This window comes from Dermacentor andersoni, chromosome 5, assembly GCF_023375885.2.
Source record: "Dermacentor andersoni chromosome 5, qqDerAnde1_hic_scaffold, whole genome shotgun sequence".
NCBI lineage: Eukaryota > Metazoa > Arthropoda > Arachnida > Ixodida > Ixodidae > Dermacentor > Dermacentor andersoni.
Genome location: NC_092818.1, coordinates 54,049,301 through 54,072,312, shown reverse-complemented (window position 1 = coordinate 54,072,312; position 23,012 = coordinate 54,049,301). Strand labels below are relative to the sequence as shown.

Below are 23,012 nucleotides of genomic sequence, written 5' to 3'. Positions count from 1 at the left end.
TTTCGGCGTCGCCGTCAGCGTTGTCATGTCCAAACACACGCGTTATGCTGTGGGTGCGAGAGGAAACGTGCGAGTGTTAGCCGAAAAGGATGGTGGCTTGGTGTGTGTCGTCCCCTCACGCTACCATGTTGGAGGTCACGTGATCAAACTCGCAAAAAAGGGAGGGGGGTGCTTTAGCACGCGTCTCCTCCTCCAGCCCGGCCGTGCCTACGCGTGGTTGTCCGCATGGCCCAGTGGTGCCAGCAGCTACCAGCCTCACAACGCTCGTGCGATGAGCACCGCCAGTGTTCTTGTAGCAGCACCACCTAGAACTTGTGTTGCCTGTAGGTGCTTCATCTGGATGGTGCACGTGATGAACCCGACGAGAAACTGTCGGCGTCATTCAGCGTCCGCTGAAATACTAGATACCGTTAGTTGTCTGCTTACCGCGCAGCGCTGACCATACACGTAGCCGCACAGCAGGAACACTAGTGTGCTTGTAAAGTTCGTGCGTTACCCTCGCTCCGGGACTTCGTTGGTTGCTCTCGCAGCATCCCGTTGCCCATCTTCTGTTCTCTATTTTCCTTTTATTCAGCTCTTCTCCTACCTGCTCAGTGCTGCTGAGGTGTCCTCAAGTGAGATACAGTAGTGTCACTCCATTTATCTCTTCTTTTCACGAATAATAATCGCTATCTCTCGCTCTCTTTCAATTCAATTCAGTTTATTCAGCATCATTCCGAGACGTCAGGAGCACAGACAAAAAGCCATATTGTTTTTAAGAAGTCTGTGATCCCGGTGGCATCCAGCAGGGTGCAACATGGACGTGCACGCCTATTTACAAACTATGCTTTCTCATCGTTTCAGGTTGTGACATTTGTGCTCTTGCTGTATATATATATATTCTTCTTGCCACAAGTATGTTTAATAACTATGTTGTTGTTCCCAGGTGTTCCCAGGGAGGTGGGAGAAGTCTAGTTAAAGTTATACAGATTTTATCCTGCCATATCTCCACCATTTATGTAAACTAGTGTACTTGTGCTGTAACACACTATTTAGACTGCTGTGACTGTCTTACGAGTTGACTCGATGAACACAATGCACACTTCTCTTTGAGCCGCATGTCGAGTAATTGTGGAGTACGGACAAGGCAGGCTTCCCAGGGCGGCCATGCGTGGACTGGCTTTCCAAGAGTGCAGTTTCGACATCTCGTTCTCTAGGGTCCTTTAAGCACTCTTCTCCACGCTCTCTAATTCAAGACATAGTAAGGTGAGAGTACCATCTCAGCTTCCATTGGTACTATTCGCAGGACCCCTACCATCGCCATACGGATATTTTTCTAGAAATTGTGAACACGCACAATCAGCTTAGACGAAATTCTACCCGACTATCTGTAGAAGAAATGGCGAAATTTTGTTCACCAGCTACTGCAACTGCAAGCAGTAATAGTAGCAGTTCTTCGTTATCCATCTGACGGAGGTAGAATGCCCAGCGTGCTTCAAGTATGTGCCTTTTGTGACGCTAGTCCAGCTGCATACGGAGCAGCGATTTGATTTACGTTGTAACGAAAGGACTGAAAAGCCGACTTTACTCTTTGCGATGTCACGTTTGGCCCCTCTTAAAGGCGACGGCATTGCCGCGCTCGGAGGCTTTCAGCACCTAGATAAGCTTAAGACTGCTGACCTATGTGAGAAGAGGCCTCGTAAGTTCCAAATTGACTACACTACGTGGAACGACTTCATGATCATATTGTCTTAGATAAAAGGTGACGTCACGAAATCGAAGCATTTCGTTGTTATAAGACTCACAGGAATGAGATGCATAACGGATCCATCAAGGTTTAGAATAATACTGCCCCGAACTGGACAACGCGTCTAATTTGCTCACGTATGGTATGACGCTGGAGCAACTGCTGTGCAGTTCCAAATGGTAGCATAGTCCTGACCGGCTAGGTTGGGCAGCGTCTAAGTGGTTTTAGAGTCCCAAGACCCAAACATTCGAAAGGCCATTAAAAGTAAAGTAATAGCACTTCATGTGGTATTTGTAACCCATGTCTCAAATCCTATCACCGATGTTTAACACTTCAGAAGATACCAGTACCTACTCAGGGTCACTGCAGAGGTGTTTAAATTTATAGATTGCTGCCGACGCAAGACTGAACAAACTGGACATATGATGGCAACAGAAATCTCATTTGCCCAACAGTATACATGTCTAAAAACAAGGCTTTTCCGCAGAGCTCCCCTGTTTTTCCGAATGTCGACCACTAAAGCCCACACTTGGAATCGCAGACCTACGCCCCTTTCTAGGCGCCATCTTCGAGTGGGAGGCCGGTTATCACGTTTGAGTTCAGCACAAGACGGGAGGCCCCCATCACCACTTTGATCGCTTGAAACTTTTGGCAAACTCCACTCTGCTTCTCTTTCTATCCCCCTTAACCCTTCCCCCTGCGCAGGGTAGCCAACCGGAACTATCTCTGGTTAACCTCCCTGCCTTTCTCTGCATTATTTTCTCTCTCTCTCTCTCTCTTGGCAAGCGGATCCTATTTACAACTTTAGCTTGGAGGAATGAGTGATACACACTTTCGTATATGCCTCTGAGGAACTTGGAAGGAACTTGATGTCGCTTTCAATGCTTTGCCCTTCAATCGAAGCTGCCAAATTTTTTGCATACACCTTTGCGCTTTGAGCAAGATAGCCCTAGTTTCCCTTGACATCCTGACAAAACAACAACTTGGCCGGCACCTCGACACGTTCTGTGAAAGCCTGTCCGTGAGGGTATTATTCCACAGAGGATGCTGAATAATCTTTTTAGATTGGCAGGCCGCATTCTCACAGAAAGGTCCTCCTTCAGCCAGGTATGCAACCGCTTCGTTGTTACCTCTTGGAATGCAGGGTGCATATATTCAACACGAAACGATGTAGCCATGCCTTTTACAATGGCGGAAAGAGGTTGATGGTTTTCGTGGTGGTAATCATCAATTTGCTCAGCAAAGGCAGTCAGGACGGAAAGCTGCCGTGGTGTCTGGAATATTCAACCGCCCGTAGTGAGTTTGCTGAGTTGTACATGTCTCACAACCTGATCTTTCGTTGTACCCTTTAACTGCTTTATGAAAGCTCTGACTGGGGCATCACATATGAACGCTTTTAACGGTACATCATCTTTATATGCTATTCCTTCCCTCAAAATATCTGCACGTTCAGCTAAAAATTGATTAATGAATTCAACCTGCAGTGGTTTAGAGCGACGTAGTGCACTCTATCCTCTCTACGATGTTGTGAGTGATACAGCTCAGCAAGTATGCACCAAAACACGCTTCCACTGATTTTGAAAAGTGGAAAGTCATAAACATTAAACTTCACCAAGAATGCTTGGCAATACAGTCATTGCATCCTTTTAAGCAGTGCACAAGGGCTCTTTTCCAATGGTGATAACAGTTCCCAGTGCTCAATTGACATAATGAAACGACTGATGGCATTGCAAGAAGTATGCGTGTACTTGGCAAATGTGACTAATGGCGTTTAATATTTGGATAATGCTGTCAAGGTTTTCATGTGCCACCTTTTCTACTGAAACTATGACTGATAGGCTACATCCCCCTGCATGTCAACAGCCACTAATTCATTACCAGAGGACGCGAACTAATCGCAAGAACTTAATATGAACGCTTGTTCACTTGCATCTTCATTTAATATGTTACTTGTTTCGACATACAACTGCTCATGCGTAATGCATCTATGGCCACCAAGGAATGTGTCTTCAATCTGAACATCTTCGCTAAATATTGAAATTATGTCAGCTCTTTGGTTTATCATGTCTGCAATTGGAGAAACTGTGTATCAATTGGCCATAGCGTGAAATTCTTGCGGTTGTATCACGAATAACTATATTTCACTCCTTCCAACGCATTCACTTCGACTCGTTGTATTTTATCGCGTTATTTATCACGATGAATTGCCCCAGAAAAAAAAATTGACCTTTGAAGCTCCGGCTATGGCTTGTGCAGGCTCATTTTGAGTCTGTAACAGAAGTCAACATTAAAATGCGCCAGAAGCAAGAATCAAACGCATTACGGGAACTGACACAAATGGTCCGATATCAATGATTGATAGGAGTTATGAAAGCAAAGCTGCTTCTGCCAATGCCAGTGTGAGGTGGGTAAGTTCATACTGTTTTATTTCTAACTTTAAATTTCTTTTTTTTTTTTGCTCGAATACTGAATTGTTGGCTTCACCTTTATGAAATAGCTTCTTCAGGTAAAAATGCTGTTTTGCACTTTTGTTTCATCCTGTTGCTCATCGCAAATTTTTTCATGCTGTCAGAGAAACCCTTGCAAAGATATGACAATCACACTGCACCCCGCAAAAAGAAAAAAAAAACATTTTTTCCAAGCTCGTGGCCAAAAGGCTGTGTTTAATTACCAAGGATGGTCTCCCTTTTTGACGCACTTTTGATCTTTTCACTCGTCAAAGTGCAAATTCAAAAGAAAATATTTTTGTGACAACTATTTACATAAATGGTCACAAAGTGAACATTCCTGATTTTTTTCACTTGTATTCCATACAGTGTATGCATGCTGCCTACATGCATCGTGGAACGATATGCATATTGCGATTTGAACGCGCATCTTGTACCATTTTCAGTTGGAATTGCTGTGTTCAGCCTTCCCCATTTCCTAACTTCGTTAAGTCAACGAATTGCTGAAGTAGCAAGAGACGAACTTTCGAATAATGACAAATTATGTGGAAAGCTGGATCCCTCTAAATTAATTTCGAAGCTAGAATTCCGAGTAAGGTTGCTCGGTCCTGAGCGCAAATATCGCCCGCGCGAAGCCCCTTGCACGCGCTGGCGTAGCTAGAGAACGCGGCAAAAGGCGAAAAAAAAAAATGAATTATGGGGTCTTACGTGCCAAAAGCACGATCTCATTATGAGTCACACCGTAGTGGGGCACACCGGATTAATTTTGACCATCTGGGGTTCTTTAGTGTATATCTAAATCTAACGACGTTGGTGTTTTTTACATTTCGCCCCCCATCGAAATGCGGCCGCCGTGGCCTGGATTTGATGCATGACACGCGCACGAACTGACTGAAAACAACAAACATGTGGTTCGATTTATAAGGGATATCGCCGCGTGATTTCATAGCATTTTCTGGCGCCACTCTTCTTTTATCTCACCTCGCAAATACGTCAATGGACGCCGTTTTACTCTAATGCAGTAGGCCTACTTACCACTCGGGTGATTTCGCGTAACACTGCATTCCAACGAAATGGTGGAGCACGAGCGCCCAATATATAGGCCGATTTCATCGATGCTTGAACACCATAGCAAAAAGAAAGACAGCAGGCTTCAGCGATTCCTTAGGCCCTGAATTTGTTTAAAGCAGCAGCAGCCCTTTTCCACGGTCAAGACCACTATTGCTTTATTTTAGCTTGCCCGCTTTTCCCTGAAATAAGTGAGCTCACCCACATGGAAGTGAATGGGCCAGAAGCTAGTGAATGTATCACTGTTGGTTGGGGTGGGTATGGGGTCAAAAGACAATCTATTAATATAGATGCTTGAGAAAAAAAACCTGTGTGTAGTACAATTTTAAAAAGATAATCATAAAATGTTCTATGTTTGAGAACGACAAGAGCATTTTACATGAACAGGTTGTGATTTATCCCCTTCGCGATGTACAAAATTTCCTTCCTGCATGGCGTAGTAATGCGTTTTGTAGAATACGAAGCACGTACAAGCACTGACGTTAGCACTCCTAGACTCTACGTGTAATCATGTTTTATATAAATGAAGTGTATAATGTTGCGGAACATTTTGTTCGCAGCTTTTAGTGAGTATCTTCCTAACACTTCTCCGAGGCGATAAAACATAACTGTTTCAATATACTTGACTCAGTCTTGATGCGTCATCGACGAGGGCAAATCTGAATGTCTTTGCCCCTATTTTTTTAGCCAAATTACGGCCGTAAATGCGAAGTCAACATATCCATTCACAGCGGTGGACCTTTCTTGGACCGGTCCGGCGTTATATGCCGGTAGTTACGCAACACGGCTCTGCTGCCAGTTGTTGAAGATGGCGGTTGTGCTTCGCACGCCCACAGCGTACGCGCAACGAAATGTGATTCGTTTTCTATGGAGCAAGTAACAAACGCCCATCGAAAGCCACAGGGACATGCAGCCCAAGTATGGGGAAATATGTCTCTCTTTGAGAAGTGTGAGGTGGTGATGTTGTGAGTTCGCAAAAGGCCTTGAAGTCTTGCAGGACAATGCACGTTCGGGGAGGCCGCGTGCATCGCTGGCTGGCGACACAGGGGCATCTGAAATTTAGTGCTGCGTTGGGGCAAATGTCTGAACCGGTATGGGGACTATGCGGAAAAAAGCGTAAGGTACGTAGATTAAAACTCGATCTAACAAAACCCGATTTTACGAAGTTCCCGATCTAACAAAGAAATTTACATTTCCCGGCAGGTACCCGTTGGGTTCAGTGTTGTCATCAATCCAAATTAAAGAAAATTACTTGGCCTAACTCGATTTAACGAATTTTTTTCTGAAATATATGAGTAAAAAAAAGCTGTGATTTCTTTCTCATTTTGCCACAGAGAGATTTTTCTTCGAGCGTGTGCACTAAAGCGAACATGTAAAAACATCTCGGTGCCCTAATCTGGGCCCTATCTTCTTTTTGACGAGGCTGCACGCCGCCTAGGTAGGGACGGTGGTGGTTGTGTTCGCCATTTCATAGTTTATTAAGCGACAGATGACTGGATTAGCGATAAATACGGTGCAGCGGTAGCTTTTGCTTGTCGCTGTATCACAATTTTAGATTTCGGAGGACCGAAAAATTCCTTCCTCGATTTTGCAAGCTTCCCGACTTAACGATATAATTCGAGCGTGGTCATCACTTAGTTTAATCGACTTTCAACTGTAGTACGTATATTTGTAATTTCCTTTATGTACGTACTTTATTTTGGCTAATAAAATAATCTGGACAAAGACTTTCTAATTCACCCTCGTATATTTTCGTTCAATTTTCTCTTTCCATCATACAGAGTATGAGAAGGCATATCAACCTACCTGCTCAACGTGTCAGTCATGTGAGCTTTGTGATTAACTACTTCAAATGTAGTTTTCTTGCACCATTTTCGCGATTCAATGTTTGTGTAAATCATTGTTTAAGCAGCCGGTGATGAAGCAGTTTCAGTGTTTAGTGCTTATTGCCTTTCATTTTCCGATTTTTCTCTTCAAATACGTGTAAAACAATGCTTTCGTGAGACCACCGCTGTACCGACTTGAATTAAATTTCTTGCATTTTAAAGAGAATGTTCAATTGTAGTCACTCTGGGAAATATAAATGTTATTTACGACGGAATTTTTCACAGAAGTTCCCGAAAATTGACAAGTTTCAAGAACATTGAAGCCCGAAGTTTACATATCCATAACTCTACACCAAAAACAGCTATTGCAATTCTGTAACTGCATCTGTTAGAGCATCTCAAGCAAAGAAATGTGATACAGAAACTCTTACAATGTTTACGAGGGTTACTAGGGTTAATACCAAATTAGTGGTACATTTGAGAACAGTGTATGAATTCTAATACGCTAATTTTGTCCAATTCAGATACATTCTTGGGGGCAGTTTACAAAATATTTATATTATTTTATTGCTGTTGTAAATAGTGGTGAACTTGATACTCCAGTATATTTCATTTAGCAATTTTCGAAAGCTTGTCAGAAAAATATGTAGCATAAATTAAAATCCACTTGCTACATTTGTTATATTTTAGCGCTTTATTTCATATGCAATAAACCTCAAATCAGTGTAGTGCGGTTAACGAGAAAAAGACGTTTATTGTTTATCCCGTGCTGAGTGAGCCAAGCCCATGTCACATAGTTCAGGCAGCCTTGTCTGAACGAGGTACGGCACTACGCCACTTCAATGGTAACTGCATTGACGGTGGCAGTCCTGTTCAGATGAATTCTGCCAGAATTTTCTGAAATCTAGGATACCCGTCTGGACGTCAGGCACACGAGGAACACCGGAGGAATTAATAATTCTATGAATGTGTCGCAGTGTTGGGAAAAAAAGTTAGCAGTGTGAGTACAACCCCGCCTGCCACTTCTTTCGTCGCAGACACCCAACTTCCGGTCGATCAGCTGGGTTGGGTTGCAACAGGCCAGCAGTCTCAGTTTGAAAGACAGGCCCGGCTTGAGACAGCGCACTCGGAATTCGACCACCGACTCTGCCGAGGTAGTGCGCTGTCGTCCCAGTGGCTGACGGACTCGAACTCTGGCGAAAATCTGCAGGATGCGCTCGGTGCGCGCCCCTCCGAATGCTGACAACTCTCATCAGGGTTCAAACCTGCAGCCTCCCGGGGTGTCACCGAATGTATCGAGTCACTGGGCCACAGCCCTGCGACAACAGCGCGATTACAACGGAACGAAGAAGAAGGAATGAAGTCGAGGGAACAACAACGGGCGCGAACATTGGGTTTCGCCACCTATGTTTCGCGTGGGGCAACAACATCTGGCGAGAATCCATGCAGGAACCAAGGAACCGAGCTTTGCTTCGCCGCGACAGAACACTTCCTTCTCATCGATGGAAGCCCCTTATAGCGCGAAATGGAGCAACGAGCTAAGAGAAGCTTTAAAAGTTGTGCATGTCTCTATAAATTTTCTTGGATTTCCAGCTTTCAGTGTTGTTATCCAAGCAAATAGAGCAAGCGCGACCGGCTCACATTAATGGGCGCTCCTCTCGATCACATTTTCCCGCTTTAATCTTTTCGGCGAACGCCAGTTATTCGCCCTCGGCCTGAATGCGCACTTTGTTGTTATTTAATGTTCCCGTAGCGCATTATTTCTTACCATAATGAGCCACTAAGTAACTAAACTCATTTCTCGTGAAGCATAGGGGGCGCCACCAGCTCTCGATGCCTCCGGACGTGCTCGCTTCGAGCTCCAGAGAACATCCAGCAATATCAGAGTTTCCTGCACCGGAACCTCTTCATCCGAGTACCGGAAATCAGTAAACACTTTCAGATCGAGTGGAACGTGAAAAGTGGCCTTCATGCTGCGTTCCCATCGAACGGCGAGCTGTTCTGTGCCTTAGCCGCTGGCCTCGCCACGCTAAGCCTAGTAGCACGAGACGGAGCCCTCGCGCACGTGCGCTGCCTGCCTCGCTGCGGCCAACCCCGCTGGCACACGCCCAGCATGACGGAAACGCAAGAGGGCGAAGGACGCCCCGGCCAAGACTGCAAACCTTCAGAGACTTTAGTCGGCGTCTTGAAGAGCACATCACCGTAATGATGAAAGTCACCGACGGTACGTACGTATTATTACTCCCACAAGACTGTGTTGGGCCTAGTGTTGTGCACACAGCCGGCTCGGCAACTACGGAAGAGAAAGATACCTACGTGAAGGTGAGGACTGTCCAAAACCTAATAGCAATTGGCAGCTGCCGCCTTACAGCAATAGAGAAGCTTATTCGCATACGGCAGGTTTCGATAATTGAAGCACAGCACCCAGTCCTCACATGCAAGGCGAATGGCAAGGGCACAGTTAAAGGTGTATTTCATGGTATAGAGTGTTCTGTGACAAATGAAGAACTTGGAAGGGAGAAGTGCAAGGAGCTAAAATCCTGCAAGTAACGCACATCGGTTCATTGAAAACAATCCTGGTAGCTCTCAACGAAGCATTTACCACGATACGCTTTCTACCGTCGACTGGTCATCCGAATGTACCAGTACAGGCCCCTGTTACGTTTCGCCTCCGACGTGCGGTATAGCCGGCGCGGATGCAACGGACGCGCCGGGGCTTCGTTCAAAGCGGCGGACATTTCGGCCCGTTCAGTGCTGCCGCAACGCTTCCTCCCAAGCGCGTCCAGGCATTTTTCAATGCCACTTGTCTTCGTGTGTGTGTGTGTGTGTGTGTGTGTGTGTGTGTGTGTGTGTGTGTGTGTGTGTGTGTGTGTGTGTGTGTGTGTGTGTGTGTGTGTGTGTGTGTGTGTGTGTGTGCATGTTGGTGCCCACGCTTGTCAAAGCGCGGCAGCCGGGGAGAGGAGCTCCCCAACTGTGAAGCGAGGAGGTCTGACCGGCGCCGGCTCGGCGGATGCGTCACTTCTCGTCTTAACGTGTCCGGGCGCCGCCGTCACGTGCGCCTCATCCCGAGCCGTTCCTTTTTGCCCTCGACTCCGAGAGTATAAAAGCAGCAGCCCACGGACGCCGAGAGAGGCTCCGATTTCTTCCGTCGAGTAACGTGCTCTCCCGTCTCTCCACTTCAGTCGACCTGACCGGCCGCTCTTTTGCGATGCTATAATAAACAAGTTGTTCTGTTAGCATTTGACTCATCCTGTGCCAGGACCTTCGGATGCTTCCAGCTGTGCTCCAGGCCGCCAGGCCAACGCTACCCTTGGGGCTTGCGACCCAGATGCAACACCCCGCAGCGTGCTGTGCAGTTCATTCCTTCAAACTGGACTGGACACAGACGTCTGTCCAAGTTTGTGACCTATGCATAAAATGTGGAACTGATGTTGAATTCCAATGGCAGATACAGATCAAGTTTTTCTGCTCTGTATGGAGCAATCCTATTCCAATGGCAGAATGGGAGCGTGGGGTGAGTGTTCCAATGGCAGATTGGGACCAGCCGCTGATCCCGGATTGCTCCGTGGAGCAAAAATATTTGCTCCGCCGAAATCGGCAGATTTGACCGGAAGTCCTCGTGACGTATTTTCTTCACCCGCCTCTGCTTCCTGTCACGGTCACCTGTTTCCGGTCGCGGGCAGCTACGGACGACATGCGAAACGTGGACGCGGCTTCGCGCCGTGCGATTTTGTTCGCGCTCCTAGATAGCTCCGACTCAGACAGTACAATTTCTATGTCGAGCGACGATTCTTCTGACACGGACAGTGAGTGTGACGCTGCTGTGTGCAAACGGGCATTTGATGTGATGTTCAGCCTGCCTGCAAAGAGGCCTAAAGTGATAGGCTTCGTCGAGGACGTCGTTCGGCGATACTCGGACGATGAGGTACTGTACAGCTCTAGGTGGTACTAGTGTGAACAAAAAAAAAGCCTTTTTTCTGCAATGTTATGTTGTTCCCAAGTTCCGCAGGCACTTCCGTCTGTCGCGACCTGTAGCGGAGCAACTGATTGCGAGATTTGCTGCTTCGACGGCGTGCCCATCTAGCAGCCACGGCGGAGTGCCCGCAAAATCTGCAGAAACTCACGTGCTGACTTTCATATGGTGAGTTTACTTATGTTTACGTACTTGTGCCCATTTCCCGCACTGTTTATTGATTGAAAAAAAGAAAGTTTATTGCCTGATAGCGGAGGTCGCCATCCGGCGCACCCGGGAGCCAAGATATAAACGCACTGCTTCTTGTCAAGAATGTGTTTACTAGCGTTGTGCGGCGGCTGGAGTGCAGTGGTCTACGTTCCAAGTCTGTCACCATGATGTAACGTAGATTAGGCTGCAGCCCACCCGGGTTATAGCCGCGAAACACTGGCCCCGCTGTAACGAAGCGTCCCGGCCGCTTGCGCTAGACGAATGCCGCTTGGAGTTTGTATCGCAGTTGCTTTTTCTTCATGTATTTTTCACGGTTTGCGTAATCGCGTCTACATTGAAGCAGGGTGGAAATATTGTTAACATGTATACCATTCCTGTAATGTCTCCGCTACTGTTCACAGAAACTGCATAACTGGAATATCAAAGGTTAAAGTGTTTAGCGTCGCAAAGAAAAGTGAAAAGAGCGAACATTCATTCTGGTTTAATAAATTGCATAGCAAAAGCATCGAAATTCAGGCCGGCGTTCTATCATCCCGTGCAAATTCATTTATTTTGCTAAATATTTGCAGGTATGCTGCCAATAAAACAAGCATGAGGGCGGTGGCAAGCCGCTTTGATCTGTCAGAGAGTTCTGTTCACAGAATCCTGATAAGGGTGGCTGACTTTCTCCTCACCATGGGTCCATCTGTTGTGACGTTTCCTTCCAACATGGAAAAACTGTCGAGTGAATTCCAGAAGGTTGGCATTCACCTATTTATAAAAATACTTGTGCTACAGATTGTTTGCACTAGAGTGCAAACATATACATGCATATCTGCATGTATCAGTGATTACGGCATTGTTTCTCTTTCCACCAGGTGTCTGGAATCCCTGGTGTTGTTGGCTGCCTTGACGGCTCCTATATCAAAATACAATGCCCAGACAACAAGGTCTCTTCCACCTACTGCAACCGGCACCATTACCTTTCAATAACCCTTCAAGCGGTTTGTGACCACAAAAGACGATTTGTTGACACCTGCATTGGAAGCTCCAGCAAAATTCACGATTCTCGAATCTTCAAGCTATCATCACTTTCAAAGAAACTTCCCAAACTGTGCGAGGACAATGCGTACCACCTGCTTGGAGACGCAGCCTATCCCCTCAGGCCGTACCTTCTGACTCCATTCAGAGACTATGGAGCGTTGTCAAAGGCACACATGGATTTCAACAAAAAGTTTTCAGCAACGAGGGTGCTAATAGAAAACAGTTTTAGCAACCTAAAGAAAAGATTCCGTCAACTAATCTACCTTGAGCTCCGCACCGTAGAGTGGCTGAACAAATTTATTATTGCTTGTTGCATACTGCATAACTTATGCATTGAGTGCGGAGATTTGGAGCCAGATGAACCAGATGATGATGTATCACCTCAAGATGTCCAGTGGCATCCACAGTCATGCACCGATGACCTGGATGATACTGCCGAAGAAACTTTGTTGCGCAGACTGGGAGAAATAAAAAGGAGGAAGGTGCTGGAAGCAGTGCTCCAAAAGTAGTAGTGTTGTGCAACAACTAACGAACTCATGAAAATGGCAGATGTGTAAGGAGTGTAATAAATTGCTACATTTGTTGTAATGGCTCCTTGTTATGTATAGTTAGCACTGCATGGGTCAGTGTCTTGGGCCCGGCTGGAGCCCAGAAGTGCCATGTGTCCCGATCTTGGTACAGTTCTGTTCTATCCATTATCCCTTGAGCCTATACGAAGCGAGGTCAAGTTCTCTGTTATTATAAAGAAACTGTCATGCTATTTTTATTGCTTTATTATAATGGCATCAGTTTTTAATTTGACAATTTAGGAATTCTTGTTATGCAAAATATGCAAATTTGAACTCTACTTTTGTTTCAGTACTGTACATGTGCACCGTAGGTAATTCTCTCGTCAGATTGGACTGTGATCTGCTCGTTAGTTCACGTAAATTTGCAGGGAACCCATTTATAGTGATAGAAAAACATACAAGGCTACGAACACGAGGGTTGAGCCACTTAACGTATGAAAACATAATTCAAAAGAGAAATTCACTGTACTATACTAAATACAAATGAATGAGCAGCACAGTGTGCTAGGTAACAGAGCTTTGTAAGTAGAAAAAAATATGAATTTATTGCACATACGTCCCAACCACTGCGACACCAGTGCTAATTAGCTTAGGGTAACCCCAAGACACGTTTGAGCAGTTCCATTTTTTGTTGATGTCGTTCAGCCTTTTCTTTTCTAATTTCTTCTCTGTACTTTTTCTTTTCGTCATGTCGCAACCGTCTCTCTTCTTCACGAGCAGCCTTTTGCTCTTCTTTTAGCTTTTGAAGGCGCTCCATCTCTTCAAAAAAAAGTTTCATTTCTTCCGCTCTTGCGGTTGACCCTCGTGCACTCTTTGCATGAGACAATTTCTTAGAATATGTAGAGCCTTGCGAGGGACTTGGCTGTGATTCCTCCGAACCACTGGCAGGTTCATCAGTGGTGCTGTCTTGAGAACAGAGTGACAGTGATGAGGAGGAGGGGCTGCGTCTCGCCTTTTGCGAAACTATCCCGTGGCTGTCACGTAGCTCTGCTGGTTCCAGGCTGTCGTCAAGCCAGCGAATTTTCTCAACTTCGTCCTCAAAAGGCACTGGTGTTGGAGAGTTCCCCGACTTCGAGTTGTGGTCCACTGCTGTCTTCTTACGCTTCATTACAGTCTTATAGCGTGTGCAGCACTGGTCTGCATTCCTGAGCACTCCAAGGGTTTCCTTGAGTTTGAAAGCAATCATTGACCACATTTCCTTTTTGTTTCGGAATTTTTTCATGGGTCCCACCCGTCGAAAGTATTGCTCATAATAATCTAAAAGTAATTTCGTTTCCCCTACAGTCCACTCACAACCACGGCCTGCAAACAAGAAAAACATAAATCAGTATGACACTTCCTAGCATAGTATAGCTCCTAGTTTCGTAGTATATTAGAATTTCTAGTTCATAGCAGTTCCAAGACTGCAGCACAAGATTCATCAAAGCACCAACTTACCACGGTTACAACTTTTTGCACCTTGACATTGTCCTGAAAAAAAAATAATAGGTATGAAGCACGATTACAAATGAAATTCCGTGCTTAGCAGCCCAACACCATAGCCACCAAGGAACCACAGTGGGTCGATATTAGCATGTTGAGAAATGTAAGCTACATAGTTTAATTCCGCTTGAGGTCTTCAGAAATATACTGCACTCCACTTCATTCACTGACGTATTGTGCATATACTTGGTTGCTTGTGGTTAATGTGCCCCATGCTGCAAGAGTATATTCTTACCTTGACTGGGTGTTAGTGCCACCTCAGAGGTTGAATTTGCCGAGCAAGCACCAGAGGGGTCTGAAATGCATATTTTTCGAAATCGATCTGTGAGGTCCAATTATCATTTCAATTTCTCAACAGCATTATCACGAGTCAATGAAACACTTCCTAAAAACGGCTCATAGCTGCGTCAAAGCTGACAGCTTGCGGTACATACTGTGATACAGCTCTAGGCAGTAACCGTAGTTTCTGCTTACTAAATGCAGCCTACATTATCCCTACCTTGTCAGATAAAGTATGCTCTGTCCCGCAAAATACAGCAGTACAGTGGAAGATGCCAGTGCTGAGCGGCGGCATCCAACTATTGCCTCAACGCCTGACGGTCGCCTTGATGTCATGCTTTTCAGACTTATTCGAACTCTGTAATTCGTAAATAACGAACGTTGAATTGAAATAAAAAAACTGCCCAGTAGGCGATACACGCCACGTCTACACAGAAAACTAATGACCCTTTGCCGATAAACAACTTCAGCGGCAATGCCGCGTTCGTAATCCCTTTGTGTTCACATCTGTTCAGCGCTGAGAGACCGTAATATGAACACGTACCTTGCGTTTCTGGCACTCCAGAAACCATGGAATTCACCAAAGCACTCACTGCTGGGCTGGCATTCAATAACTCAAAGCGGCCGGAGTGATCCATTATTGCGGTGCGTCCAAGGGCTCAAACACGTGCGATTCTCATGCGAAATACCGGAAGAAAAACAAGCGCGTAGAATGCTGGGATGATCCGCATAAGTGGATGGATGCTATAAGCTTCTCCTTTGAATGGGGTGGTAGGTTGCGCTTCCAAGCGCTTGTTCCTCTCTCTATTCTAGCGCCCTCTCACATGATTTTCCTGTACTAAGTGCTCCCGCGGGAGCGCACGCGTTCCATTCGCAGATATGGTGCGAGCAGATGAGAGCGATCTCAGTCGGGGCGACGCGCTCCGTTCGTGATCCGGCCGAGCGCTCGCGATCTACCATTGGAATTCAACATAAAACACTCTAGCCCAGAAAAGCAACATGGCCGGAGCACCAGCCATACGACATACGACCAGAACAAGAGCACCGTAGCTAGCAGGCAAGGTACCTGGCAGAGAGATACCACGACTACACCATAAACCAAGAGGAAACGAAGAGAAGACGAACAGGACCACTCTGGGAATACTGAAAGACAAAATACGTTTTCGAGAAGCGCGACGCACGTGGGTGAGTTGTTCGCACCTTTCACCAGCTGCCAGGCCTTCTCCGCCCTCACACCACACCCTAACACCCTTCCTAGAGTCAGGCATTGAAAGAAGCTTAGACATCACGATCTCACAGGAACATAATTAGACATCTACCAGCGAGCATTAAAGAGAAAGAGGGGGACAGAGGTACACAACATAACAATGCCACGGAAATGACATAGGTCCTAAGCAGACTGGAGCAAATCGTTGTAGCAGTAACTAAATTTCATGAAAGCATTTTGAACCTGCAAACAGAAATGCAGAAAGGGGATGCTGTCATAGAAAAATTAGCAAAGCAAAACGCATTATTCTCAGAAATACAAGAACAAACAGAAACGACAATTCACCACATCGAGTAAATCCTCAACATGACGAGAAAGCACACTCAAAATCTCGCATTACTCGCAAGATGAAACACCTAACAAGGTAGTAATTCACGACTAACAGAACAATAATATCTCCAGAGCACATGACATCCAACACGAATATCAGAATCGGAAATAAAAGTAGCTCTCCGAACTGGCCATTATCGGCCGCACGGCAACTTCTTGCGAAATAGCAGTCCGAATTACTCCACCGCTCAGGCAGGGACCGTGTATCCTACAAAGAAATATTACAGTTCTACCTCCAGGGCAGGGGGCATTACCAGTGGCGTAGCAACAGGGGGGGCCGGGGGGCCGTGGGCCCCGGGTGCAAGGGGCCAGCGGGAGGGGGGGGGGGGGGTGTCATACGCCTGAAGACACCACTTTTTCCGCGGACTTGACTGGACGCAAATGGCAAAGAATGCTCCGGTATCCAGTAGCCCGAGCTCATGTACCCGATTCGTTGCGCCGCAGAATTGTCGGCTGCAGCTCTATCAACACCCCATGAAATAATCGCACGAATGTGCGGGCTAAAAAATTTAATTCGAAAAATGGTCGCTAAATTATTCGCCTTAGCGGAATGTTTCATGTGGGGTGTGCCGTACGTTCATGCTGGGAGCAGGAGTCGCTAAACATACAGTAAGGCGTTGAGGCTCTTGGGTCCCTCTTCCGTTCAGAACGCGCAGCGAAGGCGAACAAAGACAGCAGTGAAGAGGGCGTTCAACGAGCGCGCCCGGCGCTCTCGTTTACGGCGAAGTGTTCGTTGAGAGCGACGTTGCATAAGTGCGGCCGTCAAAAGTCGCGAATGGGATTCTCTGGATCATGAAATCGAGGGTTCGACGGAAGCCCGTCTGGTCGGGATGAAGCATTGAAGAAATAAAACGAAGGACACCGACCAACAAAGAAGTAAACATAAACAAAAAATCGCGTCTGTATCTGGAATCACTGGAGATACAAAAAACACGTCACACACTTAATCGAAATGAGGGAACCCTCCCCCCGTCATACACGCGCTGCTTACGTCACGTTCTAAAGCATACATAAGCTTCCATGAACCTTCCGTCATCCCATTGTGAACAAGGCTTCCGTAGCGAAGCCGAAACGTCTTTTAGATTTTTTCATTTTTTAGCACTTCTATGTTGGTCGGTGTCCTTCGTTTTATTTCTTCAATCGATTCTCTGGATCGTCTTCAGACTCGGTGCGGCCGAAGAGTTTGGCGGCGTATGACTCGACAGGCTCGATAGTTGCGGGCGCCGCGATGTTCAGCTCGCTTTTACTTCCCCTATCCCGCTCGCTCCGAGAAGCCGCTGCGAAACCTGAAGTTATGTTTCACGCCTTCCTTCTTACCCTCGAAAGTTTCAGAAAACTGTTGTTATTGTGTGACTTCATGTCATAGGTATAGTGTCTGTGTCAGCTGCACAGAATTAAAAGAAAACGTGAATTTTGTAAGGATATTTCCGGATATTCTGTGAAGTTATGTGTCTGTGATTACTAGGAACTCGGTAGCGTGAAAAATATGGCAGCTCAGTAATAACCATATAATCCCCTAATTAGTACTTATAGAGCAAGCACTTCAATTCCAGAATTGAGGATTCAAAGTCCTATTATTAACTCAACAAAAGCTTCTTAACAAAATCGATCTGGGTGCTACAACCTACAGTACTTTGGCACTGCGGGCGGCGCCCAGTATGGCAGTAGCGAAATAAATATGAAATAGTGGACCAGTGAGGTTGATCCCTCAACCCTCTCCATTGCAAGTGCCGACCAACAGGTTTCGCTGGCACGGGCTTCATCGAGGTCCTTTTTTTTATGGTGACGCCAAGAATGGACGCGAAGCGTGCTCTATTCTGTTCCCAATCTTTTGGTGGTACCGCAGCTAGGACAATCACGTTCGTCCGAATAGCAGCCAATAAAAACAAGGCTTTATTGATCACAATAAAGAGAACTCGTAATTGTCATAACATTGGCGCCCGCGCAGCAGGGAGGCAGGTGGCGTTTTCCGTTTTTCTAATATAGGGGGGAGATCAGCGTAACTGAGACACAATTTAATTTTCGTTTTCTTTCAGGGCTGCCCACAACCAAAATACTGCGGGCCATAGCACCTACGACGATTTTTGTGAGGTTGTTGGGCAAGATATGAATGTCGGTCTTCAATTTTGCAAATGCAATGTTGCCGCTAAAATTGGTAATTAAAACATAATTTTTTTTTACTTGTGACGTGAGCGGTATTTGCCACGATGCCGCATTTGTATTGGTTGCCAAGCCTTACAGTCTGACAGAAGATGTGCACATGCGCTTATCACAAGTTATCAGTGCAGCACACTGTGTTATTTGGTGCAGAAAAAAACAGCGTGTATTGGCATTGTTAGGATCGGCCTGCAGCTATTTCAGCCCGCTGCCGGTGCGTCGATCAATCCGGGGTGGCGGCGCCCTTCGGAGAACGAGCGAGGACGACGACGTTAACCCACCATGCCCCGCCTTGGCAAAAGGGTGCTTTGCGGTACGGGGGCCCCAGGATTCGTCACAGTCTGCCGACACACGAGGCGACCAAGGAGAAAGGCAGCTCTGGAATGTAGAGGTACCGAATGAGTTTGGCGGGCCAACTATCGTTACCCAACTCCCCAACGCGGACCTGATCTGCTACGGGTGGGGGAGTTGCCGCGGGAACGTCGTCGTAGGCTCCTTCCCAATGTGCTACCCGGGCGCGCTACCCGGTTGGCTCAGGGTTCTACGAAGCCCCTCTGACGTCGGCTCCGGACCATTGGACCTGTGTGTGTGTGTGTGTGTGTGTGTGTGTGTGTGTGTGTGTGTGTGTGTGTGTGTGTGTGTGTGTGTGTGTGTGTGTGTGTGTGCGTGCGCGTGTGCGTGTGCGTGTGCGTGTGTGTGTGTGTGTGTGTGTGTGTGTGTGTGTGTGTGTGTGTGTGTGTGTGTGTGCACGCGCGCGCGCGTACGTACGTCGGGCTCACATAGGGCTCACGTACGGAGGGCTCACATAGACGTACGTACGTACGTCTATGTGAGCCCTCCTCGTCCAAAAGGGGCGGGTCATCTTCAATGACGTCGAGCTATGACGTCGAGCGGAGTGCTTATAAGCAGCGATTGTCGGCTGCTAGTGTGTGCTCGTTGTCGTGCTCGAAATGTACTCGTGAGCTGTGTGCTCGTTTGCTGTATGCTTCGTCTTGCGGGCTCCATTTGGGAGTCACGCTAGACTGTTGATGTATGTCTAGTTTCAACTGTAAATAATGTAAATAAACCCTGCTTGCCTAAGTCCCGACGAAGAGTCAAGTTCATCCCTACGACTACGACTGCAACATCTTACAGGTTCGAGCTCCACCACTGGAAAAGCTGGCGCCACCATCGGCGCAACGTGCTATTAGGGATCACGTGGACACAGCGGCCGCGTCGGCTGCTTCGGGAGCGCCGAAGCGAGCTGAAAAGGAAAGTTTAAGTTCCGTCGTAAGCTGCGGTCCTCATTTATTGGCGGGATTTTCCCGCTTCGAGTGTCTCCTTTACAACGATTGAAAGCACTAGAATAGGTAGTGGCTGCCTTTGAAGGTGCGCAACATGGTAGGCTTGCTCGGTGCCGCAGTGCCAGAAGTACGCAACGGAGCCCGGTGTCAGCCTTATTCATACGTAGCCGCCGGACAAGAAGCTTGGCTCGCGAAACATAAAACCGGCGAACAGCCATCGGCTGCCACTCGGGTATGCAGCAAGCACAGACGCGAGGAAGATTTCTGCTTCGGCGCCGGGTCTGCAATGTTCGAAAAACGCGCACTGTGACGCTCGCCCGAGTCCGCTGCCCGACTAATGTCATGACGGTTTGGTCTATGAACTTGTCGATTCTATAGATACTGGCAAGTTCACTGGAGTGGATAGCGAGCGGTAAAAAGCACACAAAAAAAACGCATGGCATATGGTCATGTTTGTGTTATGAATTAATGCACTGGATTACAAAAAAGAAGCAGCGGGAAATCGCCCGCTGAGAACACCGATAAACATATAGTGCGACGCAACTCGATAAATAATATTGAAACGTCCAAGAATTTAGAAAAAAAAGATTCCCGTAGGCGTCGAAGTCTCTACAATAAAATTATTTTTGAACAGCTCTGATAGCGCCCACGCAACATTGGTTGCTTGTATACTGTCAAATGCTCATATTCTGCAGCCTAAAGCTCATGGCACGGTGCGAAAACGCGCACGCGGCGAAAGCGCAACAGTGCGCGGACAAGCATGCAGAGGCGCAGTCGGTCGCTGCGAAGCTGTGCGATCGCTGCGTTGAGGCTCCATTCTATTACGCTCCATTTAGATATACAAGCACTATAAGAACATATTTCACATAGTTTGGTCTCGGCGTTTGCCTACCTTTCACGCAAGAAGCCGGTTCGGGAGACTAAATAGCGGCGACCGCGCACAGTGGCGTCCACTGTACGTATTCGGTAAAGAGATAGCGTCTGTAAACGATTCTGTGCTTTCAGTTTGCCCAAGGTTATTATTTAGACAGTACAAAAGTTCTCTCGTTTCGAAAGTACTTACAGAAATTTCCGGGAGTGCACCCGGGTGGTGTTTTCAGTGAGCGCTGACAGCAAAACCTATGAGGAGAGCGCTGCATGATCCCTCAGACTACGCCAGCGAGGCGCTTCCGATAGATGGCGACTCCGTAACTCCTCGCCGCCAATACCTGCTGCATTCGCGACCTCTGGGAAAGTAAGCGAAGGAGAGGGGGACCCGGGGGACGTGCGTGGTGTCCAAGGCGGCTGTACTGGTGCGGAAACCCGGAAATTGTCGATATCCTCGCCTTCCTCGTCTACACTCGGCGGCGGCGGGGGGGGGGGGGGGGGGGGTGACAGAAGACCTATGGGCCCCGGGTGCCAGACGACCTAGCTACGCCACTGGGCATTACCCCGCCGCTCACAAGAACTTCGATAAAAAGCAATCAGTAACCAGGTGCCTCTTACAGACGCCCATTTTCCAAAACCCAGTGACGTACAGTCTCCTCTATCCCAGGCTTTATACAGCGGGTTGTAAATTATGCGCAGGTAGAGTCGATCTTCACCACATCAGGGGGCGTGCCCCCTGATAAGTACCAAAAAACGCACCAACTCATTACCTCCGCTTCCCATCAGCACCTTAGAGCAGTGGGAGACCGCACTGCTCAGCTCAGACCCGGATCTCCAACTCCCGGTCATCCAGATGGCCGAAGACGCCGGTCAACTCGCCTTTTTCAGTTCGTGAATCACGGGCCGTCATGCTTAGCTTCATAAGGAACGCTACCCCCGAAACAGACAGCATCACGCACTGACAGTTGAAAAACTTGGCAGATAATTATCAAGTGACTCTGTTGGAACATATAAACAAAGCATGGGAAAAAGGAATAATTCCAAAACAATGGAGTGAGGTAGTAGTAATACTCATTCCTAAACCAGGAATACAATCCGACAGAATATCCAATTTCAGGCCCGTATCATTAACTTCCTGTGTGTTAAATTTGATGGAGAAGATGCTTTTAGAACGTCTTCAGTGGCACATGGAAGGCCTTCAACTTTTACCCCAGACAATGATATGCTTCAGAAAACCCGTTAGCAACTCGGAACGCTATGATGAGGATCGAAAATCAGGTGTTCGATTTACCAAATACAGCTCAGCTAAGAACAAACGTGGGAGATGATTTGCAACGAGCTTTTCATAGTGTCCCCCCACCGAGAAATTCTACAAATCTTCAAGGCAACTAAACCGGTGCCTTATGCAACTATGTTAAAGACTTCCTAAGTGAAACGCCGGTTAAAGTGAAACTTTATGAACATGTACACCTAGCCATCCAATCACGCGCGGAACACCTCAAGGTTCTATTGTCTCACCGACTTTATTTACCATTACAATTATGGAGCTACTCACATGATTTAAAAAACCAGATCTAGAACATAACCTGTACGCCGATGACATGATTATTCGGTGCAGTCGAGTATCACCAGGATGCCAAGAAGACATTATTAATGCGAAAGCATTAAACGGCTCATTAGGCGAAAAATCCGGCGTTGATGGCGTGACCACACGATGATCGAAAAAGGCTGTGAACCCTCGACCTTTGGTGGGATTCTAACCCACGACCTTGCATTGTGGCATAATGTTTAAGCATCGCGCGGTGGTCGCAATGCTTTCGCGTTCATCCGCGCAGGGATCACCAAGTACCCCTTGACTTTTTTTCTTCGTGGTCCGCATCGTGTGACGCGTTACAAACGGACAAAACGACCGGTGTACAGATTTCGCGGGTGAGTCGCCTAAGAATTCTGACGCATTATAGCATGTAAAAGGTTCCACCGTGCGACAAAGGTGACTCATGATAACTTGTTCTCGGGCGAGTTCGTTGATACTTGTTGAGGTTGTGGTGTCGGGTCTTCTGTTCTGTGTGTTTGTTGTAACTGCTGCAGCAATACCTTCAAGGAATAATTTTGACAGCTCCGGGCATTTCAACATGCACCGAAATTTGGGCACACGAGCATTCTTTAGCATCGTGCCCGCCGATGACAAGTGATGTCCGCTGCCGGAGACCGAGCCCGTGACCCCGCGGCTCGGCGACGCAACGCCCTACAGGCACTGAGACATTGCGCGGTCGCGGTGCCGGTTGCGGGACGGGTCGACTCTATAACGTAAATCACGCATAACGACACGTCCAGAAAAAGAAAGCCCATGACAGAGCGAAAACTTTCCTCTCGACTCGGAAGAGCTGGAGCCGAGGGCCCCGCTTCTCCGCTTAAACAGCGTCGATGCCTCGAAAACACTTGAAAACGAGCACTGTTTATCTTAACGCGCTCGCACGGGTTGCAAAGTCCGGTGGGGTTAAACCC

The 23,012-nt window shown here is 47.1% G+C and overlaps 1 protein-coding gene and 1 long non-coding RNA gene across 2 annotated transcripts; one reads left to right on the top strand and one right to left on the bottom strand.

Moving 5' to 3' along the window:
• Window positions 1-10,533: 10,533 nt before the first annotated feature.
• Window positions 10,534-12,807, top strand: LOC126530270 (uncharacterized). Its single transcript, XM_050177586.3, has 3 exons — window positions 10,534-11,208; window positions 11,820-11,988; window positions 12,108-12,807. Exons 1-3 carry the CDS (start codon window positions 10,988-10,990, stop codon window positions 12,780-12,782), a joined length of 1,065 nt encoding a protein of 354 aa, XP_050033543.1. The 5' UTR covers window positions 10,534-10,987; the 3' UTR covers window positions 12,783-12,807.
• A 599-nt stretch (window positions 12,808-13,406) lies between these two features.
• LOC126530279 (uncharacterized) lies at window positions 13,407-15,572 on the bottom strand. The gene is made up of 3 exons (XR_008612331.2): window positions 14,560-15,572; window positions 14,280-14,312; window positions 13,407-14,144 (listed from the first exon to the last, which is right to left on the bottom strand). It is a non-coding gene; the product is annotated as an uncharacterized lncRNA (long non-coding RNA).
• Window positions 15,573-23,012: the final 7,440 nt, after the last annotated feature.